At 39.2% G+C, this 27065-nt stretch overlaps 1 protein-coding gene and 1 long non-coding RNA gene across 2 annotated transcripts in view; both read right to left on the bottom strand.

Moving 5' to 3' along the window:
• Positions 1 to 14578, bottom strand: part of LOC121073515 — a 31488-nt gene extending 16910 nt beyond the window's left edge. The window contains exons 1-3 of the long non-coding RNA XR_005821766.1: positions 14271 to 14578; positions 13424 to 13526; positions 13005 to 13118 (exon numbers count right to left, since the gene is read on the bottom strand). This is a non-coding gene — a long non-coding RNA (uncharacterized LOC121073515). The remainder of the gene's footprint in view (positions 1 to 13004; positions 13119 to 13423; positions 13527 to 14270) is intronic.
• Positions 14579 to 18733: 4155 nt separating this feature from the next.
• Positions 18734 to 26725, bottom strand: BUB3 (BUB3 mitotic checkpoint protein). The gene is made up of 5 exons (XM_040564079.1): positions 26532 to 26725; positions 23282 to 23440; positions 21679 to 21856; positions 21103 to 21319; positions 18734 to 19075 (listed from the first exon to the last, which is right to left on the bottom strand). The coding sequence occupies exons 1-5, from the start codon at positions 26616 to 26618 to the stop codon at positions 19066 to 19068; spliced, it is 651 nt and encodes a 216-aa protein (XP_040420013.1). The 5' UTR covers positions 26619 to 26725; the 3' UTR covers positions 18734 to 19065.
• Between the last annotated feature and the right edge of the window lie 340 nt (positions 26726 to 27065).

The raw sequence follows: 27065 nt of genomic DNA, 5'->3' as shown, positions 1-27065 counted from the left end.
CACTGTGCTCACTGTTTCCATTCGATCCTAACAGCTGCATCTCAGTCAAAAATCAAACTTTCTGCAGACAAGCTAGGCTTGAGATGAGAAGAAGGCTTAAGAAATACCAAAGACAAAAGAGGATCAGGCCTTTTACTCCTGCCTTAGTGTGAACACAACAAATCAGGTGAGAATACTGTCTGTAATGGTTCCCTATGCTTCTTTCCACAAGTAATACATGGGTTAAACTAATTCACATACATCTTCTCATTATTTTCTTTCTTTCGAGATCTTAGTCTGGCTTTAAAAAAAAAAAAAAAAAAAAGAAAGGCAGGGTTGAGGGACAGTTTCAAGACACATTCAATCAGATGGATCTGGCCATGCAGTATAACAGCTGGACTCTGAATTTCTGACATTGTAAATGTATCCCATAATTGAGTAGGCGTAAGTAAAGGGAGGCACAGTTTTGTGTGCATCTGAGCCTGCAAGTACACATGAACTTTCCTCTCTTCTTAGTTTTAAACTGCTAGAGAAAATCTTCAAAATGGGCAACAGTCACAGTGCAATCAGACAGACAGACTGTCTGCAGCAAAACGATTTAATTTGGTCCTGTTGCCCCTTCTGAAAAATGATGTCGACAGAAGATAAGGAGACAGAGAGTTTAAAATTGTTCCATCAGAACCAGTTGCCTGTTAGGAAGCTTATTCGAGGCAATTCAAAATTGTTCAGTTTTTTACAAGGTGATTGCCCATCAGGAAGACTGTTTGTAACTGAAGTAAAGGCTAAAATGGTTTACATAGCAGGAAGAGGCGCTCTGGGTTTGTACATATTCTGTGCAACAGACCCTTCTGTGCATATTTCCCTTATTTTGCTTCGCTGTGTTTCTTCTGTTTACTGCTGAAGCTTTTTCTGCCTGACAGTCTGTTTATTAGTTGAAAATAACAGGAGCTTTTTCATTTTTGTTTTCCAAGGCAGGTAATTCAAATAATCTCAGAAAATTATTTTCCTATTCAATTAGGCTATGTAATAATGCAAGACCAAATCTTGGCATTCATAAATGAGCTGAGATGGATTTAATAGAGGAGAATAAGAGATGATATGGCTCTAGCACATCCTCTTTAACACCACAGCGGATTGGGACTGCCATTATCCAAGTATAGGGGCACACATCTTACCATAGTAGGAGTTATTGAGTTAAAAAATAATTTTCATTACCAAATATAATCATTCCTTTCAAATCTATACTATGGTGGTGATTTCATCATTCTGATATCGTTTATACATGCATGCTTGGTCACTTTCAAGAAAGTAGACCTGAGATAATCTCTGTATTCTATTGGCATATTATATATATATATATATGGCAGATTATATATATGCCAATATAAACACTTGTATGCTAATATACTACTATTAGCAAAGCAATGGCATTTGGAAGGTCCTGAGCCTGACCAGTCAAGGTCTGTAACATTCTGGTGTATGTCCCAGCAGCGGAAGAGGGCTGTGAACAACACCAGCCACCTGAGCCCCTGAGGAGCATCCTCTCCATCAGGCACTGGCCCAACAAAAGGGGTGAAACCAAAAGCCAGGAACAGCCTTGCGCTCTCCATCCTTTCTTGTTCATTTTCTGATATAGTTTTCTCTCTCCACATTTCTGTCCAGTAGATGTTCAGAGAAATGTTCAGAGGAACATTACCTCAAAGCTTTGGGGGGCTTACAAAAAGTCATTTTGTTAAAAGTAGAGTTGAAAGGAGCAAAGCCAAAGCAATTAATTCCTGATGTTAACTAAATGTCATTTCCACCTGCAGGTGTTTGATCTGAGCTCATCCATCAAGTTCCTAAGAGCAACATTCAGAGCCTCAACATCACCAGCACTGTTTTGCCACCTGCCTTCCCCATCTGAAGGCAACACAAGATAGAGACCTTTCCTTCAAGATGCATTTCTCCCCTCTGCATTAAAGGAAAGGGGAACTGCCAGGGTGGGAAGGTGGCACAGGCAGCAGGTGCTCAGCCTGGGTCTGTGTGCCTGTGGACAATCCAAGAAGGGTAAGAAGAGGCTGCACCACAGGTCCCCACGAGCACTGCTGTGGATCCTACACCTGCATCATTGGCCAGGCACCGAACAGGGCTGGACCCTGCCAGCATGTGCCCACACTGCTGTTCTCCTAGAGTTTTTTATGCTGACACACAGAGAGACATAAAACTGCTCTTGTGTGACAGCCTTTCCTCCACAAAATTTTCTTCTCAAAGATAACCAATTGAAGGAAAAGCATTGCAAGCCAATTTCATCCACATACACACAGAGCAGCAGGCACAACACCATCTCTGCTGCCTTATGAAAAATGGCACAGAAACATATTTGCACAGAAACAAATGGCTTCTGCAGAACTCATTATGTTAAAGACTAACTAACCCTACTGGCAGAAAATGCAAAGATCTGTCCTGTCCTATTGAACTAAGGCTGAACATCTTCAGCCTTTATTGGGCACGATTTGTGCTTAAAAAGGATAACGGCTATTAAGTAAAAGATAAATGTTTATCAGCAAGAATCATTTCTACTGATGCTTATTAGCCATTCAAGACTATATGGCCTACCCAGATATATTTTATTGTCTAATGTAATAAAATTTTCTACATTGGATCATACTACAAAATAAAATTGTTCTTAAGAGAAGATTTATTTTACAAAGTTAGTCCACAAAAACTGAATAAGGCATGAGACATTGGATAGGCCAGTTGCAGATCTGTAATTCAGTTTATGAGTAGATCATAGACATCAGTTAGGGACTTGATCTATGTATGTTTGGAACATCAGTGGGTTGGCAGCCTTGGAAGACAGCCTCATACGCATTGCCCCAAGCAGACAGGTTTTAGTAAAGGGGTGATCCTAGGTAAATTGTGTTGCTGTGAATGACACACACGAGAAACATGAGCCTCAGAACTGAATATCAGTCTCCTCACCAGTCAGCAGTTCAGGAAACCAGCAGGAACTGTGGTTCCACAGGTTTGCTTTTAAGGACAAGAAAGCATTACCTAAAGCAGTGTCTGACTGGAAGGGTCAGGGGTTGCCTGCCTGTCCGTGGCACTTTGTGCACACTGAGGTGGAATGCCCCCCTCCAGCACGGCGACCATCGCAGCACCTCAGCAGAGCCTGAGGGAGCTGCTCCTTCTCCTCGCAGCACTGGCTGCCCAAGTGCAATCTGTTTTGCAATCTGTTTCTGATCAACACCGAGCCAGAGAACGACTGCTCAAGAAAGTTTAGGAACAGGGGCCAGCTCCTCTCTGATTTAGGGCAGCCCTGTGTCCATATCCCCACTCAGAGCTGCACCGGAGCCATTTTCCCCACCCACAACGCAGCGAGCAGCAGTGACACCATCCCCTAGTCACTGCTCCTCGCTCCCGAGTTTAATGCAGCGAGCATGACGTGCTCCTCACCTCCTCATCTCTCTCATCCCTGAAGTCCTTAAGCAATTCTCGTCTCTGCCAAAAAACTGAGTGCTGAGTACTGTTTTTATGATTGAGCATAAAGCAACGCCAGAATGAGGAAAGTGCAAAGGTGACACTTGTAGGTTCATGGAAAAGCACAATATTAGATCACTAGGTCTGACCTTTATCAGAAGACAGCATGGAATTTTATATGGAAAACACTTCATTGAGCCTAATAATTTGCATTTGACAAAGGCTTGCAGCAAGAAACTGAAGCCAGCTACAGCCACGTTTGAAAGGTGAGCGTGGCTAGCTGTGGGAACCTCTGACAAAAAGGTACAGTGGATTCCCTGTCTCATAACATTTCAAATCGAGTCTGAATGTCTCTGAAAGACTGACATTAACCAAACAGAAGTCATTTGGCTTAATTCAAAACAGGGTGAAGTTCCCCATAGCCTGTACTACACAGGATGACCTAATCAACAAGATAACCTCATTCAGCACCTTACCCTACAAATATCGTCAGCGTATCCTACAACAAAGGCTACCAACAAATGAGTGCAATGTTCAAGGCAAGACAATGGAACGGCCCGGGGTCTGATCCTGCATCTCACAAGGTCAATGGGTATTTTTGTCATTGAATTCAATGTGAGCAGAAATGACGCTAAGATTTTTCTAGTTCAGATGTCAGCTATTAATTTGGATGATGGTTATTTGATTCCAAGGAAAGCCAGTGGAATCAAGTTAAAAAGACAGAGATATATTCATATATTCTTAAACTGGGAGACACCGCAACTCTCTGATAACCTAAATTAGATTGAGCTAGTGCTATCTCTAATTAGGATCTTTCACTGTGAACAAGGAAAGAGGACAAAGTGAATTAGCAAAGGAAACAGTACATACATTGGCTCAAAACAATAACCAGAAACGTTAGCTTCCATGTCAGATGCCATGCACGAAGAAAAAAATGCTTGAAAAATTATTTTACTAAGGAAAATCTGAAACTATTCAGAATTAGACTTGCTAGAAATGTTGGTGATATTTATTAACTAATTAGCTAAATGACCTTTGCATCATTTTTATACACAATTTTCTTTCATAAATATTTCATGAATTACATGTAATTATTAGTAACATCAACTTTAGCAAATTAATTACTGCCAATTCCTATTAATAAAATGCATCTTGTAATAAATAATGTTAGTTTATTACAGAGTATTGGTCTCAGAGGTATTCACATCTGTCAGTTGCCTTCTACTTCAGGCTAAAAGAAAGGTAATCAAATAACTGTAATTATTGTACTAAATATATCACCGTTTGTTTAAAATGTCAATGGGAATGGATAAAGGCATTTGTAACAATCTGAACTGAATATCCTAATCTGCAGTGGTGTAAGTACATCCGACAAAGAGCCACGTTGCCATCGGGATAACGGCTGATGTCTGGGGCTAACAGACAGAAATGTCAACAAATGGTTACTCCTCTGATTTACTTACAGGTTTTTGCCTACTGGCCATTGGCTTAAAGCTACTTTAAGCTAATAAGGAACAGTGAATTTAATCTGATGGCTCCTAATTAGCCCTTGTGAAAGGGGTGTTGGAGTTAGTCCAGTTCCAGTAGACAAGTGTCCACGCGGATGCTACCATAGCTGGTGCTCTGCAGCATGAGTCCTGCTGGGAGTCCTTTCCTGTGCTGAAAGCAGAGAGGAAGGCAACCTGTTTTCTAAACAGACTCCAGAGCTCTTGGACCACGTACTACAGGAAGGCATAAACCAGCACAGGCCACCTCCCTCCTGCCTTACAGACAACTAAGAGTCTGTTGCCAACCTGCATGCAACCTGCTCCTTTCCCAGAGCACCAAGATCACATTATGGGCTCGTATGCTAAAAACATTAAAATCTAATTCAGAGACTGCATTGCAAAATACATTGCAGTAGATAAGAAGTTTTCAGCAGAAGGAGTAAGAAATGATTTTCTACTTGTATTGCAGCAAGACTTTAGTAGGGCTTACACCCCCAGCAAGATGGCACCGCAGCGGGCTTAGTGGTTGTGACAAGCTCTTCCAGCTTTTGGCAGCACACAGCTGAGAGTAAGCCCCCTTCCACGCCAATATTCAGAATAGGACAGCCCTCGAACAAGGCTGAGGCCAGGCCGAAGGGCTCACCCTGGAGCAGTGCTGCCGTATGGTCCCACTGCTCCAAGCAGAGGCTGCACTCACACCCGCAGGCCCAGCCGCCTGCTCAGCCGGGGCACACAGCACAAATGTAGTGTTCATCCACTCTGTTTATCACCATTTCCGCACAAGAACAGTGAATAATTCTCCAGCACTACACTGCTCCGAACATCTTTTCTTACATATCTAGATATCTAAATGCTGATAAGCAGCGCAAGCTTAACGTGGTGATATCTGTCAACACAAACCACATATTACCATGATTTTTCAGGCTTTTAAGCTGAAGCTTTCCAACCAGGTATTATCTAAAATGGACAATATGAGCAAATATATTGAAAATTCAGTTTTCCCTTCTCTACTCCCATCCTCTTTTTTTTTCCGTTCATCGGATATAAAAGTTCCTAGAGAAAATGAAAGGTTGACTGAGGTGCAGATGAAAATGGAAACCCCAGACACTGCAGCTCAGAAAAAACAGCGTTTGAAAAACAGCAAATTGGATTCTTCAGCAGCCCCAGCCTCCTGTATCAGCCCAACTCACCATTACTCCACATTACAGTGCCCACATACACAACCTTCACCACACCATCCCGTGGCTACTGTGACTTATACTTTCATCTGCAGCCTGTTACACGACCAAGCTATTGCAATGTCTATGCTATAATCCTTTAGATTTCCACTGGAAGGAAATACTAAGCAGAGAAAACTGCAAAGACGACCGCATAATTTCCAAATTCTCTAGATTTGGCTTCTGGTTTTTATAAACTTACACAGGGATATCTGCAATGACAACCTTCCCCTAGTGAACCTGGCCTCATCCCTGGAGCCTAGAGCTTCTCAGAAGTCTAAACGGTAGCAAAATAAGTCTAATCATTTTCACTTGCTTAAATATGAAAGTGAATCAGTTGTGATGGTGATCATTACCTCTGGCATTATAGCTGCCACCTCAGTAGCTCCGCACCCCAAGAGTTGTGGCAGTATCCAAGAAAGGTGCTGGAATTCCTTCTAGCAGAGCACACTCTCTCCACTAGAAGCTTTTTTTTATTATTTTAGGAGAAAACAGCATATATTAGGCCAGTTTTGAAGACCCTACCAGAGTGTGATAACTGGGAGACACGAGCAGAACATTTGGTCTGGTTTCAAACACAAGGAAAGTGCTGACCTTCTCAGGTCTATCGAGGAGCTTTGGTTTCAGAAACACGGAGAAATTTAAGGTAAGAGAAAGTAAAGCACCAATTGAATCTAGGTGCCTCCTAAAGTATCTAGCATTTGAGAAAGTGGTTACATTCTTCATAAATAGTGCTTAAGGCTTAAGCACCTTAAACAAAAAGAAGGCACCCATTTTCTCAGAAAATTACTTCTGAGTCTGAATAGCAAGAATGACAGTAATTCCTGCCATGAGTGTCATCTGGTTTGAGTACAGATTCTTCTGGGTGAGTGCTGTCTCTCGGGTTTGTGTAGCTCTTTGCCAGGGAGCACAGGTCTCCACCCGAGCTTCCCAAACTGTGTTCTTACAAGAGCAGCAGTAGATGGACAAAGTCTGTGAAACCTGATTTTGTATTTTGAAACCTTTTGCACTGAACCTCTTTAGTGTAAGGATGTGGCTTCCCCATTTGTTTAAATAAAATAGACATGTAAATGCATTCTCTGGTTTCCTGAAGCTGAGGAAAACTTTTTACTCACCATTTTGGCACCCATAAAATATAACCACCATGTAGCATGTGCCCTGCTTAGCAGGGATGAGTATTTGCTTAGAGTTGTAGCAGCCTGGAGGTACCCAGTCACAGCCAGCCGGTTGTATATCGCCTAACATGGCTGTAACAGACTTGTTTCTTCTACGTGTCGGCCTCGTTAGGGTGATATCTTAACACTCTAATTCCATTTGTTCCTTATTCTTTAGATTATGTACTGAGTTGCAGACAGACAGAAAAAGGTTATTTCACCACTGCATGGTAAAGAATTTTTTCAGGAGCTTCTTTAATTTCTCCTCACAATGTACACTACAAAATTGAGAGGCACATTTTTGAAAGTTTGAGGGAAAGAACTAGGAAGAAAATGGAGAAAATCTAGCTTAACAACTCTTTCAATTTTGAAAATTGCAATTTGACAGCAATCCTGTGGGCTGGGAAATAAACGTTCATGCCTTTGCCTCTATAGTCACTTGATTGATGTCAAATTGCTTAAGATGAAATAAAGAGTGAGATGCAGTCATATTTTTCCAGCTTCTTTCTATAGAATTGAGGTCACAGTATTTGGGATCAAAAAGTTATTTATGACATTTATTTTCTATTGCTGATTGCACTTTAGCCTCTCAAAATCTTGGTTTTATCATAAAGATGTGCCTTTATATTTAGAACTTTGCTGCACCATGGCTTCTCAGACAGAGGAGGTACGCTTTTGATACAGGATCCCACCATTTTCAAGACTTGATCCTTCAATCTCTATGGATTTTGATGCTGACCCTACAAAACCCTTTAAATGAACATTTAAAGTAGTCTCACTGACTTAAAGAGCATAAAGGCAATATACTTACATACAGGAACATATCTCACCCTATAGATAAACCTTCTTACATGGTCTTCTCTTACCAGTATGGTACTGCTGTGACGGGACGAGCAGGAAAAGCTTTCCGAACTGGCTGCAAAACTATCTCTTCTGAAAGGCAGGAGCAAGAGGGACTTCACACAAGGCTTTGGTACCAAACATTGCCCACGCTGCTGCTGCTCCCTCCCCAGCTCGGACGGCCCCAGCCACCCCCACCATACGTTACGGCTTTCCCCAGCACAACCAGATTTTGGTTGTATTTTGTCTCCTCCTGCAAGGTGGGTGTGCACAGTACGTAAGTCTTTTATGTATGGCTAGGTGTAATATTCACTGCAACGGTGTGAGAAAGTTCTAATCGCAGTGGATCGGGCTGCTGTATGGTATTTTCAGCCTGTACCTTTCATAGGGTTTTGCTGAGAAAATGGTCATCATTAACACTGTTATCACTGGTGTGGAAAGGGTAAAGGGATGCTCTCAAAGTCCACCAGCATACCAGATACACCCAAATTCAGGTTTTGCTCGCTGCCAGGCATCAAAACCTTTAAGCCCCATCTCAGGCCAGCCCTATTTCAAGGCAGAGATGAGAAAAAGAAATGAACTAGAGGAACACCGTGACCACTACCCCTCACCCTTTGTACAAGTTTCTTTCACAAACAAGTGCCATTTTACAATACTTCAGAGAACTGGAAATTGGGGAGCCTCAGCAGCTTCCTAAATTAGACTAAAAACGTCGCTTTTAGATAGCTAAAGGTAAGTGAGACGAATCTGACCCTAGATTTTCCATAGGAATTAGACACCTAAATGTTTTTTGTTTTCAATGGCCATTCAACCCCTGATGCAGAGATTGTCATTAAACAATTTTATTCTCAAATCCTATTCCATTCATAATTTTTGCAGCATTTTTAGTTAAAAAGAAAAAAAAATCAGACAAGGAACACCTTATCAGTAACAGGAAGAAAATGGCTCTGACAAAAAAAATAGGAAATTCAGAGTAATCAAAATTACTGTTGATTCTTTTTTTACTGAAGTTCAATGTTGCATTATTGTTTAATTTATGTATCCTACAGCTTTTCATTCATTGCCATACCCTAACTATTATTCAAATGTAAGAAATTTAAGAAAGAACAGCCCTCCAGAACTGAAAACAAAAGCCCCACAACATTTAATAATATGATAACATGCTTAAAAGTAAATGCAATTAGTCACCAATGGGGCGGGTGGGAGTGTTACTAAAACTTTATGAAGAAAATTACCTGATATGAAAAGCAACTAACAAGGTCATTCTGTACTAGATAAAAAATTAAACCTATGTTGCTGCTTCAATACTGCCTAATACTAGGAATTGGCAGAAAAACATCTATTCTATGAATAATAGCTCAACAGTCCCAAAGGACATCAATACATGAATAAGGAAAAAAAAAAAATCTCAAGCCTTTCCAAAATGGTGCTAATGCTCCACTGAAACTTAATTTTATAATTTACTGGCAGTCAAGATGGCAGGAAATAAAGTAATTTGCTATATATTCTGCACAACAAACCCCCTGCTTTTCCTGGGAAGGGTAATTATCCCTAAAAAAAAAAAAAAAAAAAAAAAAAAAGAGAGAGAAAAAAATACGACATCTCATATTAAGCTAAAGTCTCATCAAGAAGAGAAAGAGTGCCTCATTACATGTAATTACCAGGGAATTAGAAACATCATTTAACTAAATGAGCGAATAATGCTCAGGATATTGAAGAAACTTGCCTGCACTTCTGCAGAGCACTCTAAGTCCCATTACAAAAATTGCACCTCTTTAATGGAATAATTTTAGGCCTTGTCTGCCTTGCTTTAAAAATAAAGAGCCTCAGAGAGGCAGAAAGAGGCTGAAACTACCATAAACAACTGTTGAAAAGAGCTGCAGAGTAGGAGTAGTCTCTACTGGATACCATGATTTAAAATGACTCATAATCTAACATAATCATGAAAATTAAACCTAAGGACTTGGGTGGGAGGATGGGAGAGAGGGAGGGAAACGAATTACCCTTTTTAATTGTACTTACTCAAGACTACAATGTATTTATAATTATACATTATAGATAACGGGTGAAAGATTCTAGGTTAAAGGTAAATCTTACAGAGAGGGATGAAAGGCTGTGGCATTAGGAGCTGGCTGAAAAACAAGGAGAGATGCATACCCGCCGATTGATACTGACTGTCCTGCAATGCAATTTTTTTTTAATAGTGAAGAGTTACTAGGGGAATTAATAAGGACCACGGTAATGGAGTGTGCACAAACTTCACAGACTGCAACTGCTATTTTAGGAATATCGTTTCTGTCTGTAAAGGTGATTCTGGTGTTGTTAGCAACAAATACGGTCTGGAAAACATTATTTGCCACCATTTTGACACAGAGGTTGAGCTGGTGCCAAAAGAAAGGAGGTTCTCCTCACTGATTTTAGCCAAAGGAATTGTCTCCAAGCCATATAGCGAGTCACCAAAATGAAAAGATCTCCTTTGAGTCCGGAAGGTTTTGGTCAGGGCTTGAATCCTCGCCCTGCCTCACCCCATGTGGAATTAAAAAACTCTGGTGACGTTACCACAGGGTCACTCTGAAATCTCTTCAAGCTGATGCAGAGGAAAAGCCCCATATTTTTAATATAACATCCCCAGAAAAATGGAAAATGCACAGCAGTGAAACAAGAACTAAGGGGATACAAATAATGCATCATCTGCACCGCGCACGCTTCCTCTATCAACATTTTCATCCTTCATTTCCTTCCCTCCACAAAAACCTCACTGTAGAAATTCTAGGCAAATCAGGGCAGCTGGTTCTTTCCTGTAAACAGTCCCACAGCAGACCAACATATTAACAGAATAAGTACTGAAATAAGAGGAAGAAAAAGGAGCTATAGCCCACAAAGTGCTGAATCTGGACATCTCATCTGGATGTACCAGGATATCAGAAAATTGATCAGTTTTGTTGCTCTCAAGACAAGACATAAAAATTTCAGGCGGCTCACATGGGCTTGGTTTGCGATCATAAAATAAAATAATAATAATAATAATAATAATAATAATAATAATAATAATAATAAAAGATTATTTTTAGTTTTATTTTGGGGGAAGTTGAAGATGATTGAGAAGACAGTCCAGAAAGCAGTACGTGAAAACATCAGGGTTTTATTCAGTGCTTCAATATCTTGGCCACTTACAAGTCGTATCTGAATTATTTCTGGTTGTGGGAACAGAGGCTTAATGAAACATTAAGTGTTTAAACAACAACAAATTAGCAATGACATGGGGAGGGAGACTAAACAGCACTGGAAACAGGTGAAGTGCATTTTCCCCGCCTGTGGGAGGCACGGGGAGGCCATTCAAGCACATCCCAAAATCGCCTGAAATTTTGGTTGCTGCTCAAACGTCACCCACCCAGACCAAAGCAGTGGTGAATGAGGTCCTCGAGCACTTGGTGGGTGTTGAAAACCTAGAGCTGTGCTCACCTGTTGGAATAAGAAGGGCAGGTGGTGGCATTTGAGACCCGTACCATCAAAGTGCAGCCTGCAGCACGTGAACCCCTGACTCCATCAAAGGCTGCGCATCTCCAGCCCCTGTTTGCAGAAAAGCCAGATTTCTGTCCCGTATCACTTGCAAACAACTGCCAAAAGAGGTTTCACCCAATGCTGTATTGATCCAGATATTTTATATAATGGGTACTTCCGCAAAAGACATTGTCCTCACAAAGTAATTGAAGAAGGGAACTGGAGGATCTTAACCTTAATTGATTTTTTTTTATTCTGGTTTCCTAAGGAAATGAGATTCGTGCAATGAAATTGCCTGTGTCTGCCTGCCCCTTTCTCCTCTCATCCTCCTAATAACTTTGGGGCTGGTCGGACAATTACAGCCAAGTTGGATGGAGGAAGGAGGTCTCAGAGATAGATTCCTGCCTCGCTCAGGAAAGCAGGCAGCCAAGCAAGGGAACAGGTTTCGTAGTGTTCCCCCTAAGGAAGGTCTGGGAAATCTAGCTGGGCAAAAGCTTCCTCCTGATTGTGGAGAAGGTTAAATCTCAACTTGATTTCTCAGATGTCTAAGAAGGCTTTGAGCAACCTGGGCTGGTGGGAGGTGTCCCTACCCATGGCAGGGGGGTGAAACGAGATGGTCTTCAAGGTCCATTCCAACCCAAACCACCCTATGATTTTATGATTCTATGAAAAATCACCAAAAAAAAAAAAAAAGACTGTAGAAAATCAGACTTCTCTCTGTGACTTGCTGAATTACTTGTTTGCTATTTAGACAAATTCTGTTTTTGTATGGGCAATCTTGACATCAGTACAAGAAGGAAGAAGAGAAACAAGAGGAGATCAGGAAAGAAATATGACTGAGATCCATTTTTGCACCCTCCCTATTGATTTCCATCTCCATCAAAAAATATAATTCCGAAAATTTCCTTCTCCACCCCATCCTCCAAAATCTCACTTGTAACCCCATTATCTGCCTAATTAAATTCTGGATGTATAAAACTGTTAGACCCATCTTTTGGGAGACTGTACGCTTTAATCACAATTACATGCTGCATATTTCATGATATATATCTTTTGCGTATAATTAGGAATAAAAAATGTAATCCCAAAAAGATGTTTAATAATTTAAATACTGAGGATTTGATTAAAAGCATTCGAGGATTGCAGATGACAGGAAAAGAGCAGCAACTTCATTATAGCCAAGGGAAAAATTCAAGGACTTTAAGCTCCGCTTTTATTTTTCAAACCAAGCACCACAATCTTAAAAACAAATATTTCAAGCAGGAAAGTATAGATGCATTTCCCCAGGTATATTCCTGTCATTTAATCCGTGGAATAGGACCCAGGATTTTGCACAAAAGGCCAGATGTTTCTGCTGAAAAGTTTACCTACTTCTCACCATGTTTCCCTTCAAACTCTCATTAGCAGAAATTCACGTACTCCAACAGAAGCAGGCACTTATCTCACTACCCGGGCAATGCCTCCAGCACTTCTGTAGTGGCCTGCAAACACACAGGACTTTGTGTGAAGAATCAGACAATCCCAACACACAAAAAAAGTATGGATGGAAGAGAAAAAGCTGAAGTCATGTTCTCAAAACACACAAATTACAAGAGATATTTATCCTATCTCAGTACAACTTGTTACCAGTGGACGTCTTTAAGTGATGCAGAGGATGATAGGGATTATCACAAGTAAAAAATAGTGACTTGGTAGATTAAAGGAATTGTCAAAGAACAGGACTGGGAACAGGGAAGCCTCTCCCACTGACAAATACCCCCGGTGCTCATTTCCAAGGAAAACCCACCTGCAGTCCCCAACAACCCTGCAGCATCCCACGAGGCGCAAAGCAGCAGCTGCAGCCACTGGCTCCAAAGCAGGACGGGAAATGTCTACGTGGGGCAAGAAATCTGATTTGCCAACAGCAGACATCAGAAAGGGAGGGCGTGTGACATGGTAAAAAATAAAGGTAAATAGTCTTCATGTCTCCACTATTTTGTCTGCTGCACAGGCTACAACTGTGCAACATTCTTGAGCTTTACAAAGCCAATTACAAACTTCCTACTTAACGCATCTTAATAACCTTTGGTTTGCAGGGCCTGAATTATACTTTTTTTTTCTGCCTATGTAGAAAAACGATGGCATATTTTTTATTATTTTCAAAAGTACCTCCTCTAAAAATGCTTGCACTTCCTACCTTCATCCAGTCTGTTGCAGCCATCCTTCACTATTCACTAAAGTAGTAAATAAAGTAGATCTTTGTATTCCATTGGCCTCTTTCTATGCCACTTAGCACTGTTATATATCAATACATTAGTGCTAATATATTTTTGTATAAGAAAAAATTGCATTTGAGAAGATTCATGTAAGGTTCTTAAGCCTCCTTTAACAATTTGGTCTCATTTACCTTTACACGGAAGCACTGTTTGTTCGATTGACCAAAAATTACATCACAGAAATAAAAAAAGATTAGCTAAAACAACTCCCCACGGTAAGTCTACATCACAGGCAAAAGAAATTAAACCAATTATGTGAGCTCGGATTCAAGAAATCTCTGTTCAGCTCCTGCCTTTGCTCTGTGACAGGGAAATTCACTTCCTTGCTCTCTGCCTTTGTTGACATCTGTGGAATGAGAATACTTCTTCTCTCCCCACCTTTGACTGTCTTATCTATTTAGAGAGCAAATTCTCCAGCCAGGATCATTTCTTACAATGCATCCATCCAGTGCCAAGAACAAGGCGATTGCAGTCTTTGCTGCATTGTTGTCACTGCAAAACTGCAGCGCTTTGCAGACACACGAGCGGAGAAATGCAACCCTTGCTGAGTTTAACTGAATTATTAGGAACACTTTGGCATAAGCAAATAAATTATAGTTTTGTTTTACCTGATGCTCATTACCTTTGTATCAGAGGAAATAGAGTGGTTTCTGTAAGCAAGGGATTGATTAAAACAGATGACCGCTTGCTAGGCTGTAACACACAGGCTGCTCTGAGTTGCCTCGTGACAGCTGATGGTGACCCTAGCTGCAAGCTTAAACTACGATTATTGTGAGACTGACGCAAATTTTGGGTAAATAAGGTATTTGTATAGCCAGTAAGAATCTTGTGCTCTGCTTTATTAAGTAATTATTCAGTAAGAATTCAGGAACACTTATGAAACGAACACGTATCCCTATGGTAAGAAGCGGTCCTGTGTTGCTCACCAGCACCATCCTGCAGAGCTCTCCCCCAGCAGAGCCCCCAGCACCCGCCGGGCCCTGAGGCTGACACGAGTTTTGCTTGTTAATGGTGTTTTGGGCCACGAAGGAAACTAAAAGCCTGTTTAATAATTAAAACATTTTAAGTAAAACTTAGGAACAAGGAATACTAGTTTGCAGTACGAGACTGATGCCAGGTGAATGAGTGATCAGAAAGAAATTCAGCGCTGCAGCCACCAGAGCTAGCTCCTCTCTCGTGCCCCAGGATAAGACCAGCTATAGCTACACCATTCCTGGCAGAGGCTTTTCTTGAAAAATTCCACAAATGGAGATTCTGCAGCTTCCCCCAGCAATTTATTCCCAGGCTTAACCATCCTCACACTTAGAAAGTTTTTCCTAATGCCTAGACTAATCTCCGCTGCAATTTAAGCTTATTATGCCTCGTCCCGGTCCCAGTGGACAGGGAGAACAGTTTATTCCCTTCCACTTTGCAGGTAATCACAGGAGACTCTGAAGACCTATTACATCGCCCGTGTTGTTATCATGCCTTAGCGCATTCATGCCTTTTTATCTATAGGAAAATGTATGATACAGTCAAAAAGCGCCACACACATAGCCTTAGAGCATAAGGCATTTCGCAAGACGTCTCTTTAGCATATTAGTTATGAGTAACTGGGAGAGTCCAGTATTTGACTTTATATTTCTAAATTCTACATAACTGAATGTATTATAAAGCATCACTTAAATATCATTTTGAACAAAGAAGCCTGTCGCATTTCAGAGCAAAAGCCACCTTGCGGGAGGACTACAAGTCATATCAGTTGCATATTGACTAAAAAATTACTGGCGTTGTGGTTGTGATTATACTAAACAACATAAAAGCAGCTAATGGTGTAATCACCAGAGCAGATGTCTGCTAGTCAAAAGAAGTAGGTTCTGCTCCAGACCGCTAATACCAGTCACGGCTGGTGGACATGTCATTTAGGCCAGCATTTGCAAAAGCATCCGTCAGTAGATGCCCCAAAACTGGCTGTTTCTATCTTCACAGATGCACCAAGTGAATTACTGCCGAACACAGTGACCGCACGACTCCAGCTGAAGAAAACCCTACGTTTTCTCAAGGCAGCAAAAACTGCTGGATGCTTGCAGAGGCAAGAGGCAGTTGAGCAGGACGGAGCTCGCGATACCCACACGGCTCCGCAAAGGTCATTCGCAACGGCATCGCTCGCGTCTTTGTGTTGAGATAGTTGAGCTCAGAGCAGGGACTGGTTTTGCTTGGGAAAACACACATCTAAAGGACTCATCTTTTTATATGTATTTATTATAATTGCAGCGGCAGCACAGAACAGCACGTTGGAGATGTGGCAGAGCTACAGACCTGTGTGGAGTAACTATACACTGATTATCTTGAAGTACCGGCCCACAGAAAAAGTACACTTACCAGCACGCTTTTGTAACGCTCAGGGCACAGAAGCCACTTGGCTTCTAATACCAGTGTTATGAGGCTCTCTGCTTTTCTGCAAGCAGTCAATGGTGATTGATGACTCTATCAGAATGATGGCTGTGACTCCATGTTTTCTGTATGGCCCTCTACATGGCGAAAAGCAATGACTTAAGGAGCTTTTTTAGATCTCGATTCCTCTGATCAAGAGTCAGTACACCCTCTCTGTTCAGCTGCTTGTCGCACAGCTCACAAAAGATTTGTGCCAGGATTTTTCTGCCTTATGAACCTTTGCCTTGACCCGTGTTTCTAGAAGACAGCTTAAAAAAAGGAAGATTAATCTCACAAAAAAAAAAAAAAAACTGTATTCTAACAGCACATATACCTAGTTGGGCCAGGGACAACTGTATCCCTCACCAACTCCTGTTTCTCTCCTTCTCATATGCCAGGTTGCCTCACTGGTATCTACAGGCTCTAACTACATAAAACACCAACACACCACAACAAATTCTCCTACCGTTTTTAAGCCAAAATATAGTTAAATCCAATCTCTCTCCTCCTACATACTTAAGACTACCTTTGTCCATGGCAGAAGCATGCAGATCTTAGTGTATCATCAAGAAAAAGTTTTTTGTTTGTTTGTTTTTCCCTGATACTTACCAAAGAAAAATTGCACAGGTGGTATCATTTCCTCATGTTACATTACAGGTGTACCGTGTTAGCCAAACCATTTGGACTTCCCCCCATTCTTCTCTTTTCCCCTACTTTCTTTAGCTGTTACTTCACTTGTTTCCTATGCTTAACAAACACTTCTGCGCCCTCTCCAGTTCACATGTTCCCTTCTTCACATAAAAACCATCTTTTCATTATCCCAGCCTACTTCTGCCATCTCACTTTACTTATTTGGACCCATCCTCATTTCAGGTCTCTCTTTTTTCCACAAGCAAGTTCACTGTTGTGCTTCTAAGCATCAACAAAATTCCCTTTTCTGTAACTCAGTCCTGTATTCTGCAATATAATTCTGCAATCTTCTTGGTTGAGAAGAGGTGGAGAAGCAGCAGATACTGTGCATGTTTGCTCTGCAAATATGTATTTATACTTACATACATATATATATTGTGCTCTGGAACCTTGCAACATTTGACAATTCAGACAGACACAGAACAAAGCTGCTGCCTCAACCTACAGTGATCTCACGAAGTAGGGATTTTGCTTACTGTTTCTTTTCTACTTGTTCTCACAGCAGCCTTTGGTTCCCATGTTTAGGTCCCAGACCCAAAGCATCATCCCATTCCTCCCAAAAGTCAATAAATAAAAATTAAAACTCACCGAGATACTATCACTCCCCCAAGCTGACATCAGGTGTTTAATCTTTGCCCAGCATCCTGTAGTCATTAACCCTCAATGCCAAAAAGCCAATGAGAATTGGAAGAAATAGGGATGGTGCACACCTAGCAGAGCAAAGACTGGGCGCTACTGTAGCGAGGGCATTTTAATTCAGGAAAAAGATCTTAGGTTTAAAAACGCAATCACAAGCAGTTGATACTATCAAGGAATTCATCTCTAGCTCATGACAAACTATAAAGAATTCCACGTATAACTCATTTACTATCTCTACCAGGTAACAGCTCAAGCTTGTTAGCTTTCTGCAGAGTCCAGCTTCCTCTCCCTCACCACCTTCTTTGGAATGATCTGTTACTCTTTCTGTTGACAAGTTTGTTTTCTTGCAGGTAATAAAGTACTCCCACTGGCTATACAGGCACTGATATCTCAGAACAGACGAAACTGGAAGTGTAGCATGCATCTAATGACCACTCTTTTCCAAAATACCCACACCTTACTCATCTTTGATAAGCCTCACGTAGGAGTCACATTTTGATCTGCCTATGATCTTGCTATTTTGATTACAGATTAGACTTCTTAGCGTGTGGCAAATGAGACGCTGAGGGAAACAGCACGCTTGCATGGTTTTTAGATCCATTCTTACCCGTTTCTTTTCTACCTTTCCACTTCTGATGCTCCATAAATGCTGAGCACCAGGTCAGACAGGCAGACTTGGAGCAGACCTCTCCACTGTAGGCTGAAACTCTACATTTGTTTCCCTCTACTCACAATTTTTCCCAAGCATCATTAGTTTTAGGCTTTTATGTAGTATGTGAAGAGAAAAAAAAAACACGCAACCAGAAGTACCATGTGTTTCAGTTCTTTCCTCCAGAAATAGGTAACGGTTCTCCAGTACCCATCAAGCCATTGAGATAACTTACTACTTACTCCTAACACAAATTCAGGCTTTCGTGGCCCTGTGGAAACATTGCCTGGAGAGCCAACATCCCCAGGGAAGGAAGGTAATACCAGCTTGTCTCACTAGACGAATGTGAAAGGTTAAGAAATTTACCATAAGAAATATCTAGAACTTAAGAATTCTGGTAGGTTAAAGGTTTGGCTTTAATGCATACTTCATAAAAAGATTACACAACATATTTTCAAAAACTTAAGTATATTTATTTAGTAATAATAAGACAACTGCAAGTTTTCATAATTAATGGTACTACAAGATGCAGTGAGTTGTATAAAGGTATACGTAAAGTTACCTACAGTTCTGAACTAATTTAGCTACAAGAGAGCACATAAAGAAAACAATTATAAGCAGGAAAGTTACAATGGATTAGGACACAGTACAACATACAAGCAAATATTTCTTTGTCAAAAAGAACTTCAGCACATAAACTGTTCTTCCCACTTCTATTCTTTTAGCTCAGTCTTGTTAGGAGCAGGTGGGCAACTCTTTTGTAGAGAAGAGATCACCAGAAGTCTAAGTAGACCTGAAATAAAAAAAACGCATTTCAGCAAGCAATTTTTAGAGTAATCATAAGGAGGAAAAACATTCAACATTTTAAAATGCAGAAATACGTTTAAAATGCAGATACGTAGATTGTACTAAATTATTAGGTATTGTATCGATCGTCAAAAGCCTGACCTTGCCAGGTTTTCTTTATATCATATGGCACCATCTTGATACATTTAACAATTCACTGTGCAGAAACATTAAGTGATTCAACTTAACATGCAAAAAAAATCACTATGAAACAACTAAAACTACTAGCCTTCTGTGTTAAGTAACTTATTTTTAGAATAAAACAAAGATGACACACTACTGCAACATTTAAATATATGCATCATTCTTAGTGCCCTAAGGTTGGCACAAGCAACTTATAAATGTCAGAAAAGCATATAAACCTTGTTAATGTTTTCAGAAATTCATTTAAAGATAGAAACAGGTCCAAAAAGATGCCTGTCTAAATGCATTGCAATTACGTTACAATTATTTTCCAAATACACAGATATGTTCTGTCTTTTCTCAGCTCATTACTGACTCAAACAATTTGCCCTTCTGGGATCAATTGTTTGCTAATAAATAATTGTTTACAGTCACAAAATGATATTAAGGAGTATTCTTATTAGTTTTCCTTCTACAGCCTAATAAGATTCAAAACTAGCTGATTCCCAAGAGTCTAACCTTAACCTTGCTGTGTTTAACAGCCCAGGAAATGATGAACCATCTGTTTCAGAAAATAATGGAGGGCCAAGAGGAAATATTGTTTAATTGTAGATTAACCTCCTCATACGGCAGAATGAAGCATCTACAGAATTAGCAACCATAACTAGCAATGAACAAAAATAACTGAAAGCAGCTCTTACTATTACAAGACCAACAGCAGCAAGTATTCTTGTACCACCTCTTTTTTGCTGAAACCCTCCCAAATGTATGTAACAAACACAAACTGATCTTTAAAATGACTCTGAAAAATCACCTTTGGATTTATTTTAAATGAGGAAGCCATAGAAATAAATACTGGAACAGTAATGTATTCATTTTTCCATGAGTATCAAAATTATTTTAAAACAAACATCTCCAAGGTAGAGATGGTGTATTTATTCCTTTGTAACTTTCACCTCACATCTCTATAGTGAGAAAATGGCTGCTCCGAAGCAATATGCAAGTCACTGGGGGAGGGGGGAAAAAAACATTCTTGGTTTTAAATTAAAGAACTTTGATCACTTATGCACGTCTACTGATGTAGCTACTTATGATGATAACAGAGACAACCAGATAAAGTGTAAGATGGTTTGGGTACTAAAAACAAAAAACGGTAACAAACCGCAGGGATTTGAAAATAAAAACACCTATCCTGCACTAGCATAATGAAAAGCAGTGTAATTCTGCGCCATGGTGGCATTTTTTCTATGTAACGTTCATCCCAAAACAAGCTTAACAGAAACCTTTTACCTCCATCAATCAGTTTGCCCCATTTTGACAGCAACAATGATAGAAAAGTGTGTTATCAGAGGGCTGCAGCCAACTCCAGTACACAGGAATCGAGAAAGCTGTTCCTTGATTTTACACAGCCTTCCCAGCACAGTAGCTAGATTCACTTCTGACCGAGGCAGCTGGGTGCATACTCAGCACCTAAAGATTTCATTAATTCTAAGTTCCAAATATCCAAACACAGTAACATTTACTCAAATAAATTATTCTTGAATTCTTCACTTAATTCTCGAAGCAATGAGCTAGCAATAACTCCACAGCTTCATATAATAGCACCTATTCAAAAAGGATAAGAGTTTGACATTCTTCTCCTACTAAACAACTAGGCACAATTTTATCCATCAGACGTCTATCAACCTACGGATATTGAAAGCTTGGGCGAACAAGATAAAATCAAAACCAACCCTACTGTCAAGCTGCACTATCTACTGGCATCAATAATGCTATTCATGAATTTAGGAAAATTAATAAATCTTGGGATGAATGCTCAGAAAGGCTCAAATACAGGTGAAGCATACTCACTTAGGTTTTGTTTCTGCATCTGTCACTTGGCGAATATAGATACCATCTTCAGGATGTTCAATGTCATCCATTTCATACATATATGAAGAAGCTATTGCAAGGGTAGTTCCATCATTGCTGAAGGCAAGTGATGCTATGCTCGTGGGATACCGATGGAACTGACACAGACGCTTTTTATTAAATGGATCCCAAATATTTACAAATCCATCAGAACCTCCTGAAAAATAATGTTTTAAAAAACTGTAAATGATTATTGAGAGAACGGCAGTAGAGACACAGTAAAGAAAAAAAGGAGAGTAATGATACACTAAAGAAAAAAAGAAAACTACACAGACTTACTCTGTCAAAACACAGGATTATACAGTCACATTATTTAGTAGAGAGCACAATGAGTATTTCCTGATGTCTGTTAAAGGAATCAACTCCCACTACATCAAACAATTTAAGAATTAAATGCTCAAAGCAAGAATACAATTCAAAGGCTTAATAAATAAGGCATATGAAAGTAAAGGCCTGGTAAATCAGAACTATAGGAACCTAAGCAAGTGTTACAAAAAAACTGAGTATCTACTCTACCTGTAGCAAACGTGTTGTGGACGTTATGGAAAGAAATAGCATTAACTGGATAAATCTGCTCGATATTATTCTCCTTCAAACGATGACATTTGAATGCGTATTTCTTCTTCTGTATTTCTGGACTTGGATCCAAGTACTCCACTGCAACACGACCTTCAATAGAACTCAAAACATAACCCTACCAAAAAAAATTGAGATATGCATTTTAGAATTTAGTAAGTGGAAAAAGACTGCCATACAATTTACCTTATAACCCTCTAAATTCAAGTAAATGACAAGTAAATAGTCTTAAATTGTGTATAACAAGATTTTTTTTGTTGCCACAGATCCATGGCATCAGCAATAAAATCTGCTCCTGAGAAGTAACGCAGAAAGCTTTCCAAGAGATTTTCATCGCACCATATGTTTAAGCTGATGGCGAGGCTTTTAGTTACCCCTGCCAATCCAAATGCAAGTTGATATGGGGAAAAAAACGTTAACAGTTAAAAACCTCCCAACATTTGTCCACCTATCCTCCAGGGCCTAAATATCTTCAATATTATAGAAACTCAGACTATTTCGCTTCAGAATTACATTAAATTCAGTTCAGAAAATTAAACTAAACGCTTTAAGTTGCAATAGTATTTTTGGTGACATTGATTATAAGGGTGTCCACGCATCCAGTTCATTACAGCCCTGACTTAGAGCAACCTGAGATGCTTTTATAACTTCTGACTCAAGCCCATAATAGGTCTTTTTCAGAAGGAGGATTATAATGCTATCTAGCTACAGCAAGGTTCTTCAAAATCCACAGCACAATATAATCTGGAAGATCAATTTGTTTTACTACAACTAGAACTGAAAATGGAAAGTGTTCATGCCAGTTCAAGCACAAGTAACTAGGTCTCCCAGTGTCTGTACCAGAACCACGTACATTGGAAAACTCTTCTAAATTAGTTCTTGCTTTTGCCAGAAAAAGCAAATCTTGCTTTACTTCAAGAAAAAAAAAAAAAGCTAGAAATACCACAGATACGCCATGCTAACCTGCATGGAACAGCTCTACGATCATCTAAACTGTACAATTTGCCCTAGATAATAGAACATGGATTCTTAAGTGCATGCTGCAGTCAGACTTGAGAAAATTCAAAAAAAATCCACATTCACAGTTTTAATCCTGCCCCTGTTCACATCCTGTTGAAGAACCTAGGACTACAATGCATAAAGGCTGTTGAGCAACCACCAAGTCTGCCTTCATCTTTTCTACTGCAACTTTGTGGGGATTTTAGGTTTTTTTGTTTGTTTGCTTTTTAATTTGGAAGACTATGCATCAGCATCATAATGCATTAAATAAGCAACTTGAAAAAAGAGAGAAAAACTGAGAAAATATGAAAATAATGTGCTGGTAAGTCAGAGGCAAACATTCCAAAGCTATGCTATTCTTCCCAAAAGTTTACCTGGAACAAGGAGTCTCAACACCATTTTCTTTCCTCAAAACTGGATTATGAAATTTGAAGACCAGGAATATTTTTAAAATGAGAGACCAAGGAAGCTTAAAAAAAAAAAAGCCACCATTTTTCCTGAAGAACATTCCACAGAAATATAATTCTCGAGATGGTTCCCATACCTGTTTATTTGGAAATGCTCTGATACAGCGGGTCTGATACTTCAGACTTGATTCTCTTCGCTGCTGAACGTAGCCCATGTTCCGCAAATCCCACACCAGCACTCTCCGACCTGCAGTCCCCACAATTAGTCTGTCTCCAGACACAGAAAGCGTGTACACCTTTTCAGAAAAAAATGACAATATTTAACACTTATTAATCTGGATATCCATCGTTCATTATACACAGCAAGATGTCAGCAACATGCTATACAGGAAACAAGTAACATGTGCAATAAAGGGTGTGGCTCCAAATTTCCCTTTTGCTTCAATTTGTACAGTTTGTTCCAAATTTGTGTTACTAGTGTGCAGTTGGTTACTTACTAAAAAGCAAATGTAGCATTTCAAAATCTTACACCTTTAATTCTACACCTAGCACATACCTTAAAATCAAGCCCAATGCAGCATCATGCTACATAAGAATAATTTACAAAAACAACAGCAGCAAAAAAGATTTACAAATCTTTTTGTGAATATGCACTTGTAAAACTCTAAATTTCAAGCACGTTCATTACATTACCAATCTGGAGACTCTGATATCTAAACAACCTTCCACACGTGAGATTTCTTCTTTTCGTTGGTATTACATTCTAAATGCTACATGTGTACATAAGAATATATGTGCAATTCAAAAGGGAAATCAGTATTATTCAAGTTTTCCTAAAAAATTACATAAATATTAAACTCATTGGATAATTCAGGGCAAGAAGATGATACGTACAAAGTAATGGGTGATAAGGAAGGTGCAGATTTTATCTTTGGTTGGTATGCACAGCTTGCATTATCCACTATCCAATCATGATTGTGCAATTTAGCCCTACAAAACCATATTTTTGTGTTTTTCCTCTATCTAGAAATTGTCTCTTTTTAGACAGAATGCTTCAAGCTGTATTTCATGTTAATAAGGAGAAATAAATTGAAAAGAAATAATTAAAAAATGGTTGTTTGCGTACTTCAGTAAAGCTAAGTGAAATTGACTGAAGAAATATGCTCGATACCCTTTTTTTTATTATTATAAAAAACAGCAACCCACAGCTTTGAATTTTTGCTCTACCCCAAAAATTGGCTCAGAGGTTCTAATTTTTACTTCTCAAAGTTCTCATGAAAATATCCAGCCTATAAATCATTCCATTTCCAACTCTTACTTGCGATGTTGTTAATCTGAGTATAAGTTAAAAAAAACAACAGTCAAAAACTCTGTACTGCCAAATGACCAATTGTTGATACACAAGCAAGATGGAATCCATCTACTCCCTGCTGTCCTGCCACTAAGCTGCTCACAAGAGCACACTATCAGGACAAGCTTTTGAAAAGTGATCCAATACAGCTGAATACATAGGCAACAGATACTGTATATACCTCTGAAGAAGAATGAAAAGCATAAAAGATCTGGTATCCTGCCAGAAGGATTCGATTTACCTTTGGCATGTATTCGTACAATTTAACTCAAGCACATAGTTTCACCTTCTGGCTCTCTGATAAAGTCCAATAAAGCTATTTGGTTCTGGTAAGACTACACCGAAATATTAGAAAAAACAACTTGTTTCTTGGTGTACTATAAACATTTTTGGCAATTTATAATAAAAAAATATGAAGCTATTGACTATCTGACAGGTCCACATATACAAAAAAACTCCTTTTAACCAATCTACATTCGCTAGACTTGCATTACTGCTCTAAACAAACTGCAATTATTGAATTTCCCTCTCAAGACTGATGTCTGAAGATAAGAAATGTCTTAAATGCTCATGTAAGAGTTGCCTAGAATTTCTGATGACCCCAATTGCCAAACCCCATTTATATATAAAACGAAGACTTCAAGCTAACAGTAGTTAAAACACTAACATTTTCAGATCTCCCTTGTTGTTGATGCAAAAATTTATCCAAAAATGTTATTGTATAAACAAAATGTTTGTACACGTACAGAAACAAAGGCATAAGAACATTAAATATCTTAAATCTTCTTTACAAACTTGATGTCACACCTGTACAGCAAGTATTCTTTCTACACCACACAATCATCAATCAAATGAAACCATTGTCATGCAGTTGAGTAGGTGTACACATTTATCAAAGGCAGTATTAAAAAAATGACATAATGAACCTCGCTGAGCCAATAAGCAGCTTGATTCACTGTGGCTGTCCGTTATACGATATTCTGTCGGCAATTCATCACAGTTCTTTACATGCTACATACAACTATAAATCAAAACTAGAAATAATGCAATTACTTTATTCTGAACAAAGGTCTTGCCAGAAGTAGATTCAGCTATGTTGTGACAGAAGTAATAGCTATTTAGATGCAATATGGAACGTAAGGATGGCTCCTATCACTTGACAGTACGTTGTGACAGAGCTCAATAAAAATTTAAAAAAGGTACAGGCAAAAAATATTCACATGCAAAATTAACCAGCAAGCCACCCTGTGTTTTGGAAGCTAAGAGAAAATCAAGAATTTTTTTCTACGATTCTTTCAGTGACACTACTATAAGTAGTATAAAGATTAGCAAACCATATCAGCATTAAAAAACGTTTAGGAAATTATATTTTACTTCTCTTCGTCTCTCCTTAGCACGGAGGATTTTATTATTAGACGAATGTCTGAATTTACTAGACATTATTGCTTTGACAGGTAAATTACAAACAAGCAATTTCAATTCAACTTCTGAGTACTAGCCAGAAACCAAAATTTTATTTCAGGAAAAAAAAAAACACCTTCCTACTGTACCTCTACACACATTTCAAAGCAATTGGACCTGATGACTAAAAGTCTTAATGCTGAGTGCACATTAGAGTGCACATTATAACACTCAAGCCAACAATTAACAAAGTAAGACAAGAATTATCAATGGCTGCCTCAATTTCACATACTGGTTTTGTTAAGATTTCTCTCCTCGAACTTGTTTTAAACTGTAAGATTTTTTTCTATCCGGAGTGCTAAGAATTAAGTTTTGCTCCTACTGATGAAAGCATAAAGCCTTAACCTAAAATTGTAATATATTCTGGATATTAATATTTTAAATGCAACATTTACACGCTAATTTACCCATTTGAAAAGTTACTTCTAAACTTTTCAAATTTACTTCTACATTTAGAAGTAACTTTTCAAATTGAGCTAAGTTTAAGAGCACGCCTTGTATGGTTTCCTGTATGACAACCACTCCCTGGATATATTATTGAACGCTTGACCTGGGATGCAGTATCCAATCCATACCTTTTCAGGCTGAGAGAAGGTTCCTGCATTACAAGGTGTTCTGGGGTCCCACAGCTTAACTGTTTGATCCCAGCTTCCAGTCACCATGACGTTCACTTCTGGGCAATACTCAACACATCGGATAGGTGCATCATGGCCACCAACAAGGTTTTCTGTAAGAAAACACAACTTCAAGTAACTTCACTGGCTCCACAAGCAGTCAGAATAAAGACTTTTTTTTTTTAAATGTACATATTACTGCAGTACAAAAGTGCTATTTTCTGGCATTACCATGGATGTAGTGAAATGCTAGGAGCTGCTTTAGAGATGGTTCAACCTTCAGAAGCACAAATTTTTGCAAACATCAAAAATGTTTAAATTTAAACTTATGTCTTTTGAGACTGTGAAAGGATATTAAGAATTTTAGGCAGCCACACAAAGATTTTCAGAGGTAGACAGAAGGGTTTAGTATCAAATATCACCACTTGTGATGCAGACACTAACATAGAAAGCAATTTAAACTTGCGTATATATTAATGTTATGACAAATTAAGT

This window comes from Cygnus olor, chromosome 7 (assembly GCF_009769625.2).
Source record: "Cygnus olor isolate bCygOlo1 chromosome 7, bCygOlo1.pri.v2, whole genome shotgun sequence".
NCBI classification, from domain to species: domain Eukaryota; kingdom Metazoa; phylum Chordata; class Aves; order Anseriformes; family Anatidae; genus Cygnus; species Cygnus olor.
The sequence above is the reverse complement of the archived record's forward strand: the minus strand, read 5'-3'. Positions and strand labels throughout refer to the sequence as shown.